Here is an 18,724-nt window from a genome sequence, read left to right on the forward strand (position 1 = left end):
CAGTTGCGACTGGACTGAAGACACTGAACGCCTTGCCATGATGCGTTGTATGCCGCATGATCTGCTATTTTCACCATTTCTTCAAAGGTTTTTATTTTTTGTTTCATTTGGGAAGCACTGGTCTCGATCCTGGAAAAAGACAGAAACATTATATATTTCATGTAGAAGGGAGTTCCAGCCGCACCTCTAGCCTATAGCAGGCAAGTCTGGTGCATCTCAGGAGCAGGACAGATATATGCGAACAAGAAGGCACTGGAGCAGCTCAGACAATTTAGGCCCTTATTTTATTTGTAACAGGGTGCAGGTAAAAAGCGACAACGTTTCGATGTGTCAATTACATCTTCGTCAGGTCATAGGATTATTATTATATATTTCATATTTCTTTACGGGAGGGATGGGAGGGAGACGCAAGGGGAAGGAGGAAGAGAACAGGAATATCGCCTGCATGGCGGCCTAATTATAGCCACAGAGCCAAGCAGGGCGCCATGGGAAGACACCATGTCAACCACGGACACCCAGGGAGGTGTGTGGGACAGACATCACATGAGACTGTGATAACAAGCGCGGAAAACAAGAAACCCCTCCCCCGCACTGTGTGTGTGTATACTTTTGAGGGCCAAAGGTCCCTGCAAGAATAGTAGACAGTGTGAGGACAATATAGGCTATAATGCCCAGCAGCCATATCGGAAAAAGAAAATTGGGCTTCTTCCTTACTTCCGTCACAGGTGTTACCAATGACACCAATTAAAGAAAAAAACGTTTTTTTTCCTTTTTCCCGATTTTGCAGGCCTCAAGATCAGGTAGAATGCAGTGGTTCCCAAACCTTTTTGGCCATGCACCCCCTGTTACCTCCCGACCTAGCTGATGTACCCCCCCCACATGGAAATATAAATTGCATAAGCTATATAGAGACATATATTTCCTTTTTATCCACATACCGGTATATGAACCTTAATATGGCATAATATATGCAGCATAGGCTATATTCTGCATTACTTGCCATATATTGACATAATATGTTAATATATTTACAGTTTTTAAATGTACAAATATTTATTTCAATATATTTTTTTACATAATAGGTAGTTAAACAACTAGTCGACTAGTAAACTATAGGCAACTAGTCAACTAGTAAAAATGACTAGAAGTGAATGCCCTAGTGTAAACAAGTGTAATGCTTGTTTACAATAAGTCTTTGTATTGAGTTGTGCTTTCATGTCAAATGTACCCATTCTGCAAACTGTTAAATAAATACTTCAATCAATCAAACGGTGGGTGTGGTTCTCAAACTTTTCCATTTTGTACACTCTCAAGAGTTACACCCGCAAGGGGCCATTTGAGACCCCCTCAAGGGGCCATTTGAAAACCCCTCAAGGGGCCATTTGAGACCCCCTCAAGGGGCCATTTGAGACCCCCCCAAAGGGCCATTTGAGACCCCCTCAAGGGGCCATTTGAGACCCCCTCAAGGGGCCATTTGAGACCCCCTCAAGGGGCCATTTGAGACCCCCTCAAGGGGCCATTTGAGACCCCCCAAGGGGCCATTTGAGACCCCCCCAAGGGGCCATTTGATCTATAAGCTCGCAGCACATCGAAACACAATGCATTGTGAACTTGTAGATCATCTTTTTGGTGCACGACACCGGCACACAAGCGAGTAGGCTTTAGTGTTTGAAAAACAGCAACAAAAGAAAAATAAATAGTAAAAATTAGGTCATTCATAAAATTGCTGCCCTACAACATGGATGTCTTCACAGGTATAGTAATCCCAACGCCAGTGTGTGTGCGCGTGTGTGTGTGTGTGTGTGTGCAGCCACTAGAGAATTCACAGAAAGGCAAAAAAAAGAAAAAAACTGATTAACAGAATGAGATCATCGCCGGCTTTAAACATAATGACGCAGTGTCGTCACTCGCAGCGCCGCGAGTCAGGTTGACAATTACTCACACGAGTACGCCGTCTGGGGGGGGGGGGGGGGGGGGGGTCGATCCGTTTGATGAAAAATACATTAAATAAACGACGGTAACACGCTGTGCTGGAAATTGAGGGTGGGATAAAAAGCCTATACGCAGCGAAAAATCCTCTGTGTTAATGTAAGTGTAAAAAAGAAAGAAAAAAAAAGACAGGCAGAGAGACCTGAAATAGGGTTCTTTTTTTTGCACTCACAGGCAGTGTTGGACAAATTAAGTGCTCAACTCCAGTACTTGATCAAAGTCAAAGTATGTCAATGTCAAATGTTACTCCACTACGAGTTAAAGTTGCTCGGTTGCCTGTCAAATTTATACTCGTACTTGCTTTTAAGCATAAAATGTACTTTGTGGCCTGGGCCCGATTACTGTCGCAGGTTCGAGTCCCGATCCCGATGACCGTTGCTGCGTGTCACCCCCCCCATCTCACTCCCCATTTCCTGTCACACTACTGTGTAACTATCAATAAAGGCATAAAAAAGCCCCCAAAAGATATCTTCAAAAAATATACACACACACACACACACACACACACACACACACACACACACACACACACACACACACACACACACACACACACACACACACACACACACACACACACACACACACACACACACACACACACACACACACACACACACACACACACACACACACACACACACACACACACACACACACACACACACACACACACACACACACACACACACACACACACACACAGGTATATAGTATACTTTGTACCATTTAGACCTGAGAACAGATTCTACTAAATTACTTCTAAATCATGGCGGTTTCTATGTCAGTGGTGCTCAAAGTTTTTCATGTCAAGGACCCCAAAAATGATATGCATTTGGCCTCAGACCTCCATCTGAAAATATGTTGTGTCCCAGAAGCAAAGATTTTAGTTAAAAACGATATATTGAATATATATATTCAAAGATTTGCCACATTTTCACGATTTTTCAAAAGTCTGCGCCACGCTGAGCTTATAGATCTGCTATTTTTCAATAGCTAAAATATAACGTAATGCTTAAAACACCAAAAGGGGTTCCCGACTTCCCGTCCTGAATGGGTTAACCCATTTAGAGCCGAGGTCGATTCTAAAAAGAAAATGGCTTCTAAATCCTGACAGTTTTCTGAAAAACCTATGTGTCTGTGTCAGTGCATGGTGCTCAACCTTTTTCATGTTAAGGACCCCCAGAATGATCTGGGGGTCATTGAGCTACAAGCTCGTACGAGCTTGTAGATCTGCTATTTTTCCAACAGCTAAAGTATAACATAATTCTTAAAACCCCCAAAGGGGTTCCCGTCCTGAATGGGTTTGAGAGTAATGCTGAGGATAGCGGTTGCGTTTGCCACAAGGCCCTGATGGGTTGCCTGGTCTTGTCAACAGAGCGCTGGGTATTGCGATGTTGCAGTTTATTGCGACAGCCCTGTGGCAACCAAAGTGTTTGTGACAGCACCGCCACAATGCAGCGTGGCTTGCAGATGCCTCCCCGCAAGCTTGACTTATTTATGCCGCCTCGCCGCATGCCGGAAAATAGCAGATCTACAAGCTCGCACAAGACTGGCTGTTACGATTGCCATCTTTTGCTTTGACCGTGCATTCGCTGTTTTTGAGTGGTGCAACCACTCCAAGGAACAGCAATGTCCGTGACTCTGTGTTAACCTATGTGTTAACCTATGTGTGTGGCTATGTGTGTGGCTATGAGTACCAGTAGGGGCAAAAGTGGCACTGTTGTGCCAGAAACAGAGAGAGAGAGATAGTGTTGCACTGTTGCCTAGTGCTAATAACAGAGAGAGAGAGAGCGAGAGAGAGAGGCAGGGGGAGAGGGGAGTTGCACCACTCAGTTCACACGTGTGATTTTTTGATTTCATATTACAGCATCACGTGAAATGTGTGTGTGTGTGTGTGTGTGTGTGTGTGTGTGTGTGTGTGTGTGTGTGTGTACACTGCCATGACATGGCTGAATGACTTTAACAGTAACACTGTTGCCTGCACAGACTGCTCACACACACAGCCCCACACACTCTTTCTGGCCCCACACTGTCTGTGATTGCAATCTTGATTGAACCGCCTCTAGTCCGATTATAAACCTCTGGCTCTGTGTGTGTGTGTGTGTGTGTGTGTGTGTGTGTGTGTGTGTGTGTGTGTGTGTGTGTGTGTGTGTGTGTGTGTGTGTGTGTGCAAAAAGGTCACATGTATGAATGCACACGTGTGCAGCAATGACACGTGCATGACCCCGTGACGCAATGACCGCAGCGCTGACACAAAAGATTAAAAATGTAAGAGAGTGCCGACGTGCAGCATCGACGCCAACGCATGCAGGACTGCACGCGCAATGCCGCGCATGCATGCATGCATGCATGCACGCACGCACACGGCCAAACATGCATCCAGTCCACTACTGATTATTTAGTCCGCGATTATTCTGTCAATTATTTTAACCTGGAACACAACCTATGTGTTGTTCTGGGTGCATGTTGTTATACCTTTCAAGCCGGGAACATACCTCTTGCTATACCCTTGCTATACACAGTATAGCAACATTATTCTTCATTTTAAAATATGGAATACAAATTTGAGGTTTTTCAGAAAACTTCAGGATCTAGAAGACATTTTCTACAGAACTGCCCTCAGGTCTAAGTGTGCTAATCAGAATAAACAATCAGAAATAGCAAATCTACAAGTTTACACGGTTGTAGATCTGCCGTTGTTTTTTACTTCAGTTTTCACCTATGATGAGAATATTGATCGATAGTTATGTTATATAGTTAAGCAACTATTTTATCGCATAATTTGTTTTGGCAATCGATTCAAAATCAATTACTTTGATCGGTTGTTGCATCCCTACCAATAAGACGTGCGTAGGCTATTTCCTGGCTAAATGCAACGGGCACTGGGAGTGCAGTGCATGCTCACAGTGCTGCTGAGTAATTGCGTCGGGGCGGAGGCCTGCGATAGCTCAGCCGGCCTGATTACTCTCACTCTCAGCCAGCTGCGTGGTCAGCAGCTGAGAGAACGCCGCGCTCTCCGTCTTACACAGAGCAGTGCTGATGTGCACAGACGGACAAAAACCACCCAGTGACGACAAGCAAAGTCAGGAAATGTGATTGCACCCAGGTTAAGGGAAGGAAGGGAGTCCAGGGAGTCACATATTTTCTCCTCAAACAAACCCCCCCCCCCCCCCTCCCCTCGCTACTCCTATAGCCCCCTATTAGCAATCAGAACTGCAGCATCACTCCCAATCTTCCGCCGTAGTCTGAAGACCCACCTTTTCAGACTCCATCATGGCCCATAGCACTTATCCTACCCCCTTAGATAGCACTTTTTAGACTTAGATAGCATTTGAAACAGACTTATAGCATGTCTTGTAGACAGCACAATAATTGCATTGTATGTAGTCATAGCACATCATAGTACATATGTATAGCATAGTATAGTATATATGTATATTTAATATGTATAGTGTCATTATATAGATATGTTCTAGTTACGTTCTTAGCTTACGCATGTTTCTTGATAAATGCATTTTATATATGTGATGTATTCCCATACTTTTGTTCTTGCCTAATGTAAGTCGCTCTGGATTAAGAGCGTCTGCTAAATGCCTAAATTGTAAATTGTAAATTGTATGAGCACTTATCCTGGGCATAGGAGTAGAACTCATCAGTGCAATCTAATCATTGCCAATTATAAGATGGCACCATTTCTGTCTACTCGCGTCGTGTCTCAAATGGTGGGCTAATGGAATACGGACAGTCCAGGAACCTTCGCTCCAATGACCCCTCAACCCCCTCCACCTGGAGATTGTGGGAAGGTCTAGCTAGCAGGAGGGGTGATAAGATTAGTCTTCCCAAAGGGGACAAGCAATAGACTTATAGACAGTCCTTGGTGCCCCTAGCTATGAAGATGTATGAGGCACACAATGGCCACTCGGCTCGTTCAATAGACTAATTGCTCGGAAAACAACAGCTGTATAGCTTACTGTGCACGTTCTCCAGCATTGACCTATGCATGCACGTGGTGTATGGTGTTGGATATTTTGTTTTGTTGTATAATTTGCCAATAATCCTAACTCATGTGCTGCCTTTGGCAATTGGCATCTGAATTCCCGTCGCAGGGTCAATCAGGGTCTCATCTTATCCTATTTTACATCATCAATTGGGATTCCAAGATGATAGAAACTGCCGCCTTTCACTTCCTGGAAAGTTAGCATGCTGAAATAGAAGAACGTTCTTGTATTAATAAAATGACAAGTTTGAAATCTTGTTTGAAATGACCAAACCAGCCTACCGGTATGTCACTGGCAGGCAGGTTTCTGAACTGTCCACAGCCCTCCTCTCAGACACAAATGAGTAGACAGAAATGGTACCAACATAATAAATAATGTGCATTAATAGTGAGGGAAACAATCATATGAAGATTTTCACCTATAATGACATTTCCAAAATGGAGACGCCAGGTTGAAATAGGTAGAGATAAATATCAGGAAAATATTGTCTGCATAGATGCCAATAATAATAGTGTCGTCAGAAAAGAAAAGAATAGTGATACATCAGTTGGGTTCTAAATGTCATAACCTCCTCCTGATAAATGGACCCTGAGAAGTATATCATCTGTTGCACATTTTGTCAATTATGAAGGGCAGCCGCAGATTAAAAACAAAAGGGCAAGGACTAAGACAGACAACGAAAGCATTGAGATATCCGAGACACAGATTGAGCAAAAGGCTGTTGTCTATGACACAATATGACAAAGACGATGTCGCTGGCCAAAATATTTTGTGTAGTCTTGTGGATTTCACACAGTAAGTCACAATAGCGGCGACATTGACCTGGCGAATCCCATGACAGCCACCACCAAGCCAGGAAACTGAGTCACATACCACACCACACCACGATCATTGCTTCATTGTCAGGAGGCTGCAATTGTATCCGTCTAAAGAGCCCCCGTATGCAATGGAATGTTGTGGTTTTGTGGGTTGCTCGGAAGCCCCGGAGGCTAGACAGCAAGGCTCTGGCTTTTCTCCAAAAATGTGCATTCCCTATAGATAAAACTATCTGGAGAGGGTTGGGTATCAACATTCAGTTACAAGTAGAATCTGGTAGGTCCAGTAGTATCCTGTAGTATAGATGATGTCCAGTATTTGTTCCTATAAATACAGCAGAGCAAAATTAATGTTTTCGATAAAATCTCAAACGACTACAGCCCAGTATCTGGGAGCATCTTCCACGCCGCATCCTTTGGCATCCCATCAAAATGTGACCTTCACGAAAGGCATTTAAATCACCATCTGCTCCAGTGGAGCTGCTCCCGGATCGGAACGCACCCATATGTCATCGCCGCCGGCTGGGCGTAAACCTCCGATGTCCAGGACTGTTACTTTTCACAGGAAGTGTTCCACTTAGGGCTGTCGCGTCGCATTATTGAAGTTTTACTTGACGGCTAATTTGTCGCTCTTGATTGATTTGTAGGGAAAATAACCAACAAACAAAAGATGAAATATGGAGATACAGGGTTTCTGTCCGACAGCTATGATGTGTAAACCCCCTCCTCTCTTTCCCCCTGGAACCCCCCCTCCCTTCAGACACATCAAATATGAACCAGCTCCAAGTCAACCTGTCGGGTATAGAATATCTCGATGCCGTCAGGTGGAAACCTTGCATCTCCAAGATGGTTAATTTTTTATCAGAAAGGTTAAAAACCTCTACAAACTGGCATCACCACACGTTGAGAGCTCCTTGTAGATCTGCTATTTTCACTACTTTTGTCAGACATGCTAGATCTGCTTCCAGATCCCAACCCTAACGACTACTTTAACCCATTATGGGCGGGAATACCTTTTGGTGTTTTAAGCATTATGTTATACTTTAGCTATTGAAAAATGGCAGATCTACAAGCTCATAGCGCGGCACCGAGTGCCACGCTACGAGCTTGTAGATCTGCTATTTTTGAAAAAAAACGTCGCAAATCTTTGAGTATATATTCTTTCAGAGTGAACGTTATTAACTCAAATCTTTGCTTCTGGGGGGGTTCCTGGAACAACATGTTTTCAGATGGGGTGTCGGCGGCCAATGTCATATTTTTGGGGGTCCTTGACATGAAAATGTTTGAGAACCACCGACATAGAAACATGGGTTTTTCAGAAAACCGTCAGGATTTAAAAGACATTTTTTTTAATTTCGACGTCAGGCCAAAATGGGTTCATTTGGAACGAAAACATAAAAAGTCGAAACATGGGAGATATGAGGTTTCTGCCCGACATGCACGCAGACATGAAGCCTGGCTAAGTAACAGCAGTGCACTCACTGCAGCAGCTCTGAGCTGAGGGCTGCAGAGTGCAGAGTGCTGCTGACCAAGGCCAGGGAGATGCTCGGCGGGTCCCAGAGATCAAGGCCATCGACCGGCCACACAGCGTTTCATTCACAAGCCGAGCTCTGGCCTTTGCTCTTTTAAACCTCTGACATGGTGTTCAACGGGCGAGTGGGGTGACCGGCCTACTGGAGAATAGATTGCAACCTTTACGGGGCTAACAAGTTTTACAATGTGGATAATTGCAGTACAGAGAAAAACAGAGAGAGGGAGATACAGACGGACAGACCCAGAAAGACCTTAAAGGACAACTTTAGTTTTTTGTTTTTAGGTTATTAGAGAAAGTAAAAGATGAGCGTTATTTTTATTTTTTTTCATTTGCTGCTTTCTATCTTTTTTACAAAATGTTAAGGCGATTTCTTTATTATTATTTACTTATACTAGACCACAGGAAATTACATCTGGCCACACAAGATCACGGGATCTACTGAATGTAAAGGGGGATACTAGGGGCATGCCATACCGTGTGTTTAGGCTCAATATGTCAGTTTGTCATCTCCCCTTGACATTCAATAGATCCCATGATCTTTTGTGGCCAGATGTCATTTTATGGGGTCTAGTAGGACTATAGTAAATAATAAAAAAATAAATCGCTATAACATTTTGTAAAAAGAATATATATTCACCCCCATGTTCGAATGCCCCAAAAGAAAGCAGCAAATGAAACAAAATGTATGCTTATCTTTTACTTTCTCCAATAACAACCTAAAATATGAACCTTGGTTGAAAAAAACTAAAGTTGTCCTTTACTTAAGATACACGAGTCGTTGCATTGTGTATAATTCATCTGGTATGCTTTAAGATGCATTACTAAGTGTTACTTATTAATTATGTTGTCCTTGTAAAGAGATGTTTTGTCAAAGGAAGCAGCTTTACAGAGACGGCGCGCATGGCACCGACAAAACGACTGGCAAGGCTCTGGGGGAAAGGAAAGCGCACGGGAGCAGTTGACTTCCATTACATCCACAAGGTCAAGTGACATGAGGGGGGGGAAAGTTACGCATGGCTTGAGGCGATCACTACTCGGATGGAGGAAGCGAAATGGAGCGTCAAGACCCAGTTCCACAGAGCCTACGGCCATGACAACGGACCGACCACGACAACAAATTACTCTAAGGAAAAGGTCAGGAATTGGAAAAGTGCCTGTCCACGACTGTGGGGTTGTGGTGAACACAATTGGCCCGTGTTTGTGGGAGGGAAGCCAGGCTGGACGGTTGATACGCGTCACTGCACATAGTCTTACGGGCTGGGGGCGGCACCTGTCAGCCGGGAGGAGTAGGACGTCCTCCCGGAGGGGACTCCTCACTGGCGGGTGAGTCAGTGGGATACGACAGCACTGGCAACACAAGGAATGTGTGTGTGGGACTCAATTGGAAGGAAAGAAAGAAAGAAATAAAGAGGTCAGGGGTGACATTAAAGGACCACTTCACCACTTTACAAACCCATCTACATATAATTGATCCTCACTAATGATCATGATAAAATAGCACATTGGTTTTCATTTCTACTCTAGTCTGTGTCTCATAGGAGGACTGTGGGCAGTTCAGAAACCCGTCCACCAGTGACATCATCGATGGGGAATCCAAGCTAATAGAAACTGCAGGCTTTCTATTCCTGAAAAGTTGCAATGCGAAGATGGAAGCCATCGTTCTCACGATAATAAAAATCTAAATATTGTTTAAAAGCAATTGCCTAACGATGATGTCACTGGTGGACGGGTTTGTGAACTGCCCACAGCCCTTCTATGAGACACAGACGGTCACCGAGTAGGAAAATAAATGGTGCTATTTTATCATGAACATTAGTGAGGACCAATTATGAAGACAGGTCGAAAAGTGGTCCTTTAACCACATACACCCAGTTGAAAGGGATGCCCCAGGGCTCGACTCTAGGTCTGTTAGCATTTTCCTACCAAATCCCTTCAGTGAATTGACCTCGACATTTCGGAGCCTTGTAGATTGTGTGCTACTTTCACTGAATATTCGCCATGGAATAAGGGGACGCTACATCATGATGAGATTTTAAGTGGGAGTCAGTGTTGTCATAACCGAGATGACAGAATGTTCTAAGACAGAGAGAGATAATCCACATTCCTGCCTCCTCGGGATATCTTCAACCCCCACTGTTTATTGAGATGGCCGGCCCCCCCCCCCCCCACACACACACACACACACACACACACACACACACACACACACACACACACACACACACACACACACACACACACACACACACACACACACACACACACACACACACACACACACACACACACACACACACACACACACACACACACACACACACACACACACACACACACACACACACACACCTCGAGAGAAGAAGAACCACCCATCCTCTCACAAAGACAGATCTGCAGTATAAGGTGCCAGGCACAAACCCACAGGAAAAGAAAAAAAAACGGAAAGAGACATAATGGTATTAATGCACGCTAATCGAGGGAGGGAGAGAGGGCTGATCCCCCCCCCCCCCAACCACCCCCCCCCCCCCCCGAAGGCTGAAACACTGCAGTATGCACTATGCACAGTTTTGCACACAAACAAGACCTCCTTTACGCCCATCCAAGACACCCCCCCCCCTGGTTTCCCAAGGACAGGGAAACGCACAAAGGCTGGCATGCAGCTCCCACGCTCAGCGGAGACTTAACATCATCCAGGGCAGTGGGGTGGGTGGGCGGGTCGTAGCCTGGAAACCTAGCTTCCTAAAGCCCCCGCTGCCAGGTCAAGGCCATGCTGGCGCTGGAGGGAATGGTGTGTGCACGTGTGTGTGCGCGCTAGTATTACCGTACTTGTTAGGGTCAAATGTCCTCACAAATATAGCAGAATTTGAGAAATAAGATATGAGCTGGGCCATGGCTCAGTGGTCCAGGCACCTTGGCTGGCAATCCAGTCTGGCAGTGTGCCGCGGGTTCGACTCCCGATCACGACGGCCTTTACTGCATGTCTTCCCCCCCATCTCTCTCCCCATTTCCTGTCAGCCTACTGTCTGTCCCTCCATAAAATATATAAAATAAAGGCGAAAGCCACAAAAAAAAACATTTAACATTTAAAGATATGAGGACATGTGAGGAGAATTTTTTCACAGTTTCTCTTGTGAAGACCAAAATGGTTGCTTTGTTGTGCGCCGGTGTCACGCGATGAGATACAAGCTCACGGCATGTTGCAACGCGACATGTCGCCAGCTTGTAGATTGGTCATTTCTGGCTTCAGGGATAGAGTTTTTAATGATGGCACTCATAAAGTCACCATCCTAAAACGCTGATGTCCGCACAAGTATAGCAATACAAACGGTGTGTGTGTGTGTGTGTGTGTGTGTGTGTGTGTGTGTGTGTGTGTGTGTGTGTGGTCTGTCCACATGATGGCATATATACAGTATAATACCTTAGGCAATAAGGGATTTGCTAATGTTGACATTTCATAAGGCTAAATCTCCATTCCACCCACCATCTAATATTTAATCTCATTTCATTTGATTATTATGCCCTTCATTCGTCACTGCCTCAGCCTTTGAAGATTTGCTGCAGACGCAACTTTTAAGCACCTCCTAAACTGACAGAAAGTACACCCTAACAAAGAATACAATGTCAATATAAAGGGATTTAGTCATATTAAGTTGCCCAATTTGTCTCGTTTGACATTATGCAACATTTCATTAAATGTAGGGCTTAGAGAGAGAGAGAGAGAGAGAGAGAGAGAGAGAGATAGGGGGGGTCTTGAGTCTCTAGATCAGTTGTTCTCAAAGTCTTTAGGGGGGGGGCTTCCAGAGGGTACAATTTGCCCAATGTTTGGCCATTTTTTTGTAGATTTTCTTGATCACTTTTGACCAAAATGTTCTAATTTCTTTATTTTACAGATATCAAAAAGGTCTTAAAAGTAGAGATGCACGATATTGAAATTATGAACGATATCCGATCTCCGGTTATATTTCATATCGAGCAAATACCGATATATTACATATTTTATAATATTTATATTGAACTCATTGCTTTGCTGGTAGATGGTAAGTCCCCCTCCCCACTAACAGCTGATGCTCTTAAAGAGACAGGTAGGCTGAGGGACTAATCTGCGAGTACCAAAAGCCATTGATTATCATCGAGTCATCAATATCGGTGAAAATTATAATTATTTTGAGATTGCTTCGATAGCGATATGGCATATTTATGGCCGATATGGCCGATTTCGATATGCTACCGTATCGAAATTGTTACTTTATATAAATGTGCATAGGCTACACTTTCTGGTTTGTTTTGTTTACCGTTGAGTGAGAAAACAATGTTGCACATAAAAAAATCCTGTGGGTTTGAGAACCGCTGCTCTAGGACAGGTGCGTAAGGCTATTGTTCGGCAGTGCGCGCAGACACTACAACCACAGTGTGTGTGTGTGTGTGTGTGACTGTGTGTGTGTGTGTGTGTGTCTGTGTGTGTGTGTGTCTGTGTGTGTGTGTGTGTGTGTGTGTGTGTGTGTGTGTGTGACTGTGTTTGTGACTGTGTGTGTGTGTGTGTGCCGTGGCCGTGCTACAAGCAGCACCTTTGGGTCTGTGGGTTGTCGTCGTGGTGGTTACGTTTTGTCATGGGGACGCAAACCACCATTCCCACACAACAAGACTGTCTGTAAGACACTATAATTAAAAGGCTGCAGCGGCCAAAGGGCCGATTGTAGGATTATATCTGCAACAATGTGGCCACTTGGTGGTTACACAACACCGCAGTGGATTTTTCTCACAACAGACAAGGGCCACACATTCTCTCTCTGTGCACGTGCACGCACACACACACACAGTTCTAATTTAACCAAAAGGCTCCTCACAGGTCCACTCCTTATCTCGGAGAGGGTAGTCTAACCCTCCCATAATGTTTTTACAGTGCAGCCTATGATAACACGGCTGAGAAGGAGAGGAAAAAAATGAATGGACAGTGATTGTGTGAAATTATCTCAGTTTAGGCTCCCATGTTGCTCTTTCAGGGACAGACCGTCTTTAAATGTAACAAACGGGTTCACTGAGAACCCACAGCCAGCTGTAGTTCAGTGGTTCTCAACCTGTGGGTCGGGACCCCCACGGGGGTCCTCACATGATTTTGGGGGGGGGGGGGGGGGGGGGGGAGTAATGGAACGGTACAGTGAAGTGACATTATAACAAGCTTTTTAAATAGGCTGGGGGGGGGGGGGGGGGGGGGGGGTGTTCGCAGGTTGAGATTGAAACACTGTGTATAATAGAGAAGTGGTTCCCAAAGTGGGGTCCGGGACCCCCAGGGGTCCTTGAGAGACTCAGCTAAATGACAGTTTGGAACCAAATGGACCCTTATGGGTCTGTAACTCTGACTCTGAGAGTGTACAAATGGGTTCCATTTGTACACTATTGTACAATATAAATATACAATATAAATAGAGGGTCCCAGAGATAGAAATGCCATTAAATGGAGGTCCGTAGACTAATGCATGTCAAACTGCAGGGGGTCCTTGAAATTATACGGGTTGAGAATCACTGCTAGAGCCGTAAAAACCTTCTCATATGGGGGTCCTTGGCATTATCTTTTCACATATGGGGGGGTCCGCGGGCTAATTAGTGTCAATTTGGGGGTCCTTGACATGTTTGGGAACCACTGGTTATAACATAGCACTATAGTGAGCCTGTTGGATGCATATGGCTCAGCTGAGCTCTCTGTCTCTCTCATCTCATGTTGGAATGCTGCAGTCTGCAGTGCACCCACCGCCGCCATCTTAACAGTACGTCTCCTCTAATGTGCACAACACCAGCACAATACATAAACAATAAAGCCTCCGCATCTCAGACACGACACCACCACAACTAAATAGACGTCGTATTCATTTAGTTTTAAGACACATTGACTGGCGTTATAATGCTTATTCTAGGACGGATAAAATGTCCAAGGAATGGAGCTGTGTTATAGTCAACACGCCCAGCTCCCGTTAAATTACCCCTCGGGATACGGAAAAATAAGACGGGGGCATGCCTTTCCTTTTCATAATAAACATTGTTAGAAGAATAACCATCATGGCGCAGACATGCACCGTCCGCTGCCCCCCGGCCGAAATGTGCGTGTTTTCTGTCAAATTCTATTTATTTATTTATTTTTGTCGTTGGGGGACGGCGGGGTATTTGTCGTCAAGCGACATTATTTGTATGCACGTTTTAAAAGCGTGTTTATCCATCAACATTAGAGGGGTTCGAGGGGGGGGGGTCGTGTTTGCGGCTTTCTTTCTAAAAGAACAAAAACGTCAAATGCCTCAAATTCCATGATCGCCGAAAAAACAATAACAGTTACAAGGATCTTGTCATTTGATCTTGTACGGGCTATAATCATTTCCCCCCTCAAATCAACGTAGATACGGTATCTATGAATAAAGCAGACTATTAGTATGCATGTTTTGGAAAACGTTCAACAGCTGAGCTGAGGCAATATATTAAAAGAAAAAGCCATTGTTGCTCCGACCAGTGCTCACGTAGGCTACGGATCGGTGTCGCCCGCCGACCACGCAAATCGCTTGATTGTCGGGGGGCGACACGTACCGATCCCAGGACCTGTCACACAGTCAGAGATCCATCCATCCACATCTATAGCACAATCAGGGTCTTCTCTCTCTTACCTCCACGGCGGAACAAGCCGCTACAGCCACCAGCAACAATAACGCCACTCTCCGGTGTCCCCCCATGCCGCTCTGTGTGACTGTATCCCCCCCGAAAAAGAAATGCGTCCCCCCAAAAAAACGCAGTATTAGTGGGATATCTTGAGGTCCTGGGGACTTGCGGTTCCAATGGATCCCGGTGAAACAGTCTAACGTCTAATGTGCGTGTGTTATGTGTCAGTCAGTCAGTGTGCTGTGCGTGTCGTTTGATGGTGGGCTGAACCATAGACACATATCCCACACCAGCTGCTTTCTCCGTCAGCCGCCCGCCTGGGATCACCTGACCGGAGCAGGATTTACGCACGCGGGAGTGCACAAACGCGCGCGCGCACGCACACACGCACGCGCGCGCGCACACACACACACACACACACACACACACACACACACACACACACACACACACAGGTGTGATGACTCAGTATGTGGCTGTATTGTAATCATAGTGGGTAGCTGGATGTAGCCATGGGAGGCTTCATTCATTCATTCATTCTGCATTTTCAGTAGTACATTATATTGGTGTTTCATTACACTTTGACACACAATATAAATAAACCTCCTATATGGACGTATCCATTCCATATGACATGACATCAGCTTGTGACTGCAACTTGTTCCTGTTCGCAGATGACTCGGCACTGCACAGGCCAGGAACAATAAACTGCAGGTTGAAAAGGCCCTCAGCTCTGAACTCAGCAACGCTAGAGCACCTGGCTCGCTGATAACAAACTATCTTTACACCTGGGAAAAACTGAATCCATTCTCTTTGGATCAAGCCTGTTGAGGTCTTCTTTTGTATGTGAGTGGAACAGCCGGGAATCGAACCCACATGGAAAGCCAACATCTTAACCACTAATTGGACATTTTCATGGTGAAAGTTTAGCTGGACAGGGTTCTTTCAGACATAAGCCCCAACCGTTACTTCTCAGGAGACAGGGGGAGAGAGCACCCCTCCCGATGGTCCTCCAGCACCTTGATGACATGGGAATTGAACCTGCCAACTGTCTGTAGCAGAGGAAACCGATCAAGCACACCACACCATTGAGCCATGGCACCTTTGGGCACACAGCAGATGTCTCCTGGTGCTTTTGAGTTTTTCTTTTTTATCCGAGCCTTGAAAAGGCAACATCTTAACCACTAAGACAAGTGCCTATGGCTCAGGGGAGATATTAGAGTTTTGAGATTGTCAGTCTGAGGCTGTGAGCCACTCTGCTAGAATAGCCTTCAGTTAATAAAGCTGAATAACTCTAGCATTAAACTTTAGGGAGACTGGGATTTGAACATGAACTCTCTGTGCTGAGTCTGTCTGAGCCCCTACTACACCATCACTCAGTAACTGTGCACTGTCTCTTCGTACTGTTGAAGCGATCTTTTGTATGTTAGTAAAGTTGAAAGAGTCGAGTCTTGAATTGGGATTTGAACAAAGAATCACATTCATCAGATGCTTCTAGAGCTGTTCAAGAGTTGTTTTGTATGTTAGTGTAACACCCGGGAATCAAACCAGGGTTCACCGCATGGAAGGCCAACATCTTAACCACTAAGCCAAAGCAATTGCCTATGGCTCAGGGGAGATATGAGACATTTGAGGTCATCAGGCTGAGGCTGAGGCTGTGAGCCACTGCTACAATAGCCTTCAGTTAATACAGCTCTACATGTTGAAATCCCTGTTCTCCTATAGTTTAATAGTTTTCATCATCAGCCCCTACTACACCATCACTCAGTAACAACTGCCTCTTCGTACTGTTGAAGCAATCTTTTGTATGTTAGCCTTCAGTTAGTAAAGTTGAAAGAATCGAGTCTTGAATTGGGATTTAAACACAGAATCACATTCAGCAAATGCTTTGAGAGCTGTTCAAGAGTTGTTTTGTATGTTAGTGCAACACAAGTTCACTTTTTTACATGCATCAAACGTCTCTTCATAAATGTTACTTTTCCATAAAACCAGGATGACATCCGGGCTGTTACGCTTTATTGATGGGAAGAAGAAAAAACGCTTCATGGATTAACCCAGTGGTTTTTCAACCCTTTTCATTTCAAGGCCCATTATTTATTCTGCATTTGAGCCACATTTAGCCTCTTAGACCCAAAACTAAAGAATATTTTGTTTTGGCGTTGATCAAAATAACAATTCTTCTACATTCTCATTACGCTCTCAAGAGTTAAATATCTATAAGGTTCCATTTGGTTAACAACTCCATAATTTAGCTGGGGACCACCTGGAACCCCCTCAAGGACCACTGGTGGTCCCCGGACCACTGGTTGAAAACCACTGGATTAACCCATTCAAATCAAATCAAATCAAAAAATGTAAAATAGTTTGAACTCAAATGTTTGCTTCTGGGTGGTCCCTGGTATGAAATATTCTTAGATGGGGGTCGGCGGCCAAATACATATAATCGTTGGTGGTCCTTGACATGAAAACGTGTTTTATTTAGTATTTTTCACAGAAAACTGTTGTAGAATCGGCCTCAGGTGAAAAGTCTTGTTTTTACAAGTTAGGGTTAGTTTTAGGCATAGTTTTTGTGAGGTTATATAACCCCGCCCGACTAGTAGTAGCCACCTATCCGGCGCTGTAAAACAAGCGTCCCATCAGCGCCCATCGAAACCCAGGATCCGCAAAAAAGGTAGTCCCTTATGGGTTCATGTAGTCGACTCCAACCACCCGTCCTTATTATAATGATGAATGATCCTTGGTTTCAAGTAAAGTCAGAAAAAGGCCAATAATCCACCATCGTACGGCCAGTAATGGAGTGCAAGCACTCCATTACGGAGCTGGCTGGGTCTGTCCCTGCGTCTGTCCCTGGCTGGGTCTGTCCGAGCACGAAAATAGCATACACACAAACACATACACACATTAACTGTATATATGATGATTTGGGGTGTGACTGTACAGTACAGTTCGAAGGCAGCATGCACGACTCCATCTCGTCTCACTCACTTTAATCATTTTACCGGGTGCAAAGTCAGAAACGACATTTTAAACAGAAGAAAACCAGCACTCACGGCAATATCTTTTAAGGCACTTATTTATTTTACCATTGGTAGGTTGGATATGGTATGCTGCAAACAAGCAGCACACAACGAACGCGTTGCGGCCGAAGCCTTCGTCAGTGTTACAACGCTGACGAAGTACAGTAGAGTACAGTAGAGGGACCCCCTGGGGACCCCCACCGGAACCGGCCCGGCCCCCTGAGCGCGTTCCTGGGGGTCTGGATGTTCCGGGGACCCCCCGGGGACCCCCATGCGGTAACTATGTCATTTCTCGACCGTTTCGGACGTGGGACGGCTCGCCGGAACCGGGCTCGCACCCTGGGCGCATTACTGTGGGTCGGGAAGTTCCTGGGACCCCCCGGGGACCCCCACACGGAGTTACACCAGTCACTTCACACGGGTGTGATTTTTCTTCATTTTTACACTCTCGAAGTTAAATTCACACTGAGAATTTGACTGTGTAGACTCAGTTAAAACAATGAGCACACCTCATCATCATTAAGTCCTCCGTACAGTAAGCAAGTATAATACTCAAGTTTAAACAGGTTTGTTCTCTTTCAAGTGATATCAATGACCTGAAACACGTCCAAAAAAAAAGAAAGAAAAAAAGAAAAAGTAGGACAAAAACAAAATCCATTCTGCTGTCTCATGGGACATGGAGTCCATGTTCTCTGTCCTCAAAAGTATTTTGCCCTTAAATAAAATGGGGGG

At 44.9% G+C, this 18,724-nt stretch overlaps 1 protein-coding gene across 4 annotated transcripts in view; it reads right to left on the bottom strand.

Moving 5' to 3' along the window:
• The window catches only part of LOC306917306 (amyloid-beta A4 protein-like), a 64,962-nt gene extending 49,684 nt beyond the window's left edge, over positions 1-15,278 (bottom strand). For all 4 annotated transcript variants that reach the window (XM_079495457.1, XM_079495459.1, XM_079495458.1 and 1 more), the window contains exon 1: positions 14,984-15,278. In XM_079495457.1, the coding sequence (XP_079351583.1) occupies positions 14,984-15,049 (66 nt within the window). In that variant the 5' untranslated portion in view covers positions 15,050-15,278. The remainder of the gene's footprint in view (positions 1-14,983) is intronic.
• Positions 15,279-18,724: the final 3,446 nt, after the last annotated feature.

Source organism: Electrona antarctica, assembly GCF_951216825.1.
Source record: "Electrona antarctica genome assembly, chromosome: 24".
Taxonomy (NCBI): domain Eukaryota; kingdom Metazoa; phylum Chordata; class Actinopteri; order Myctophiformes; family Myctophidae; genus Electrona; species Electrona antarctica.